This window comes from Onychostruthus taczanowskii, unplaced genomic scaffold, assembly GCF_017590055.1.
Source record: "Onychostruthus taczanowskii isolate IOZ18803 unplaced genomic scaffold, ASM1759005v1 scaffold4190, whole genome shotgun sequence".
NCBI lineage: Eukaryota > Metazoa > Chordata > Aves > Passeriformes > Passeridae > Onychostruthus > Onychostruthus taczanowskii.
The window spans coordinates 1-755 of NW_024501672.1; the positions used below are offsets into that span (position 1 = coordinate 1).

General features: G+C 66.2%; 1 protein-coding gene across 1 annotated transcript; it reads right to left on the reverse strand.

Annotated features, from left to right (window-relative positions):
- Positions 1 to 398: 398 nt before the first annotated feature.
- LOC121340625 (RAC-beta serine/threonine-protein kinase A-like) lies at positions 399 to 718 on the reverse strand (the record flags this gene model as incomplete). The annotated part of the gene is made up of 2 exons (XM_041413495.1): positions 399 to 510; positions 586 to 718. Coding segments are annotated over 2 exons (245 nt in total), but the record flags the coding sequence as incomplete, so codon positions are not given.
- Positions 719 to 755: the final 37 nt, after the last annotated feature.

The window sequence follows — 755 nt, forward strand, 5'->3', positions numbered from 1 at the left end:
GGTCTCTCCCGGAGGAATCTGGGGTCCATCCCAGTGGGATCTGGGGTCTCTCCTGGGGGGATCAGGGGTCTCTCTCTTTGGGGTCTCTCCTAGAGGAATCTGGGGTCTCTCCCGGTGGGATCTGGGCTCTCTCCCTTTGGGGTCTCTCCCTTTGGGGTCTCTCCCGGTGGGATCTGGGGTCTCTCCTTTTGGGGTCTCTCCCAGGGGGATCTGGGCTCTCTCCCGGTGGGATCTGGGGTCTCTCCTTTTGGGGTCTCTCCCAGGGGGATCTGGGGTCTCTCCCGGTGGGATCTGGGGTCTCTCCCACGGGGATCTGGGCTCTCTCCTGGGGAATCTGGGCTCTCTCCCGGTGGGATCTGGGCTCCGTCCCCCCGAGCCCCCTGCCCGGTCCCGCGCACCGCTCCTGGGGCGTGTCCACGTGGAACGTCCTCTCGATGACCGTGGTCCACTGCAGGCAGCGGATGACGAAGGTGTTGGGGCGCGGCCGCTCCGTCCTCATCAGCTGGCACTCTGGGCAAAAAACCGGGGAAAATCGGGCAAAAGGGCCGGGCTGGGGCTCAGAGCCCCCCCATCCCGAGCGCCCACCGGCCACGGAGAAGTTGTTGAGGGGGGGGAGGCCGTGCTCGGAGCTCTCCGGCCGCTCCTTGTAGCCGACGAAGGAACCGTCGCTCTTGAGGAGGAAGTAACGGGGCCGCCAGGTCTTGATGTACTCGCCTGGGGCAGCGGGGAAAGGGTTAAAGGGAGGTGGGGGGGTG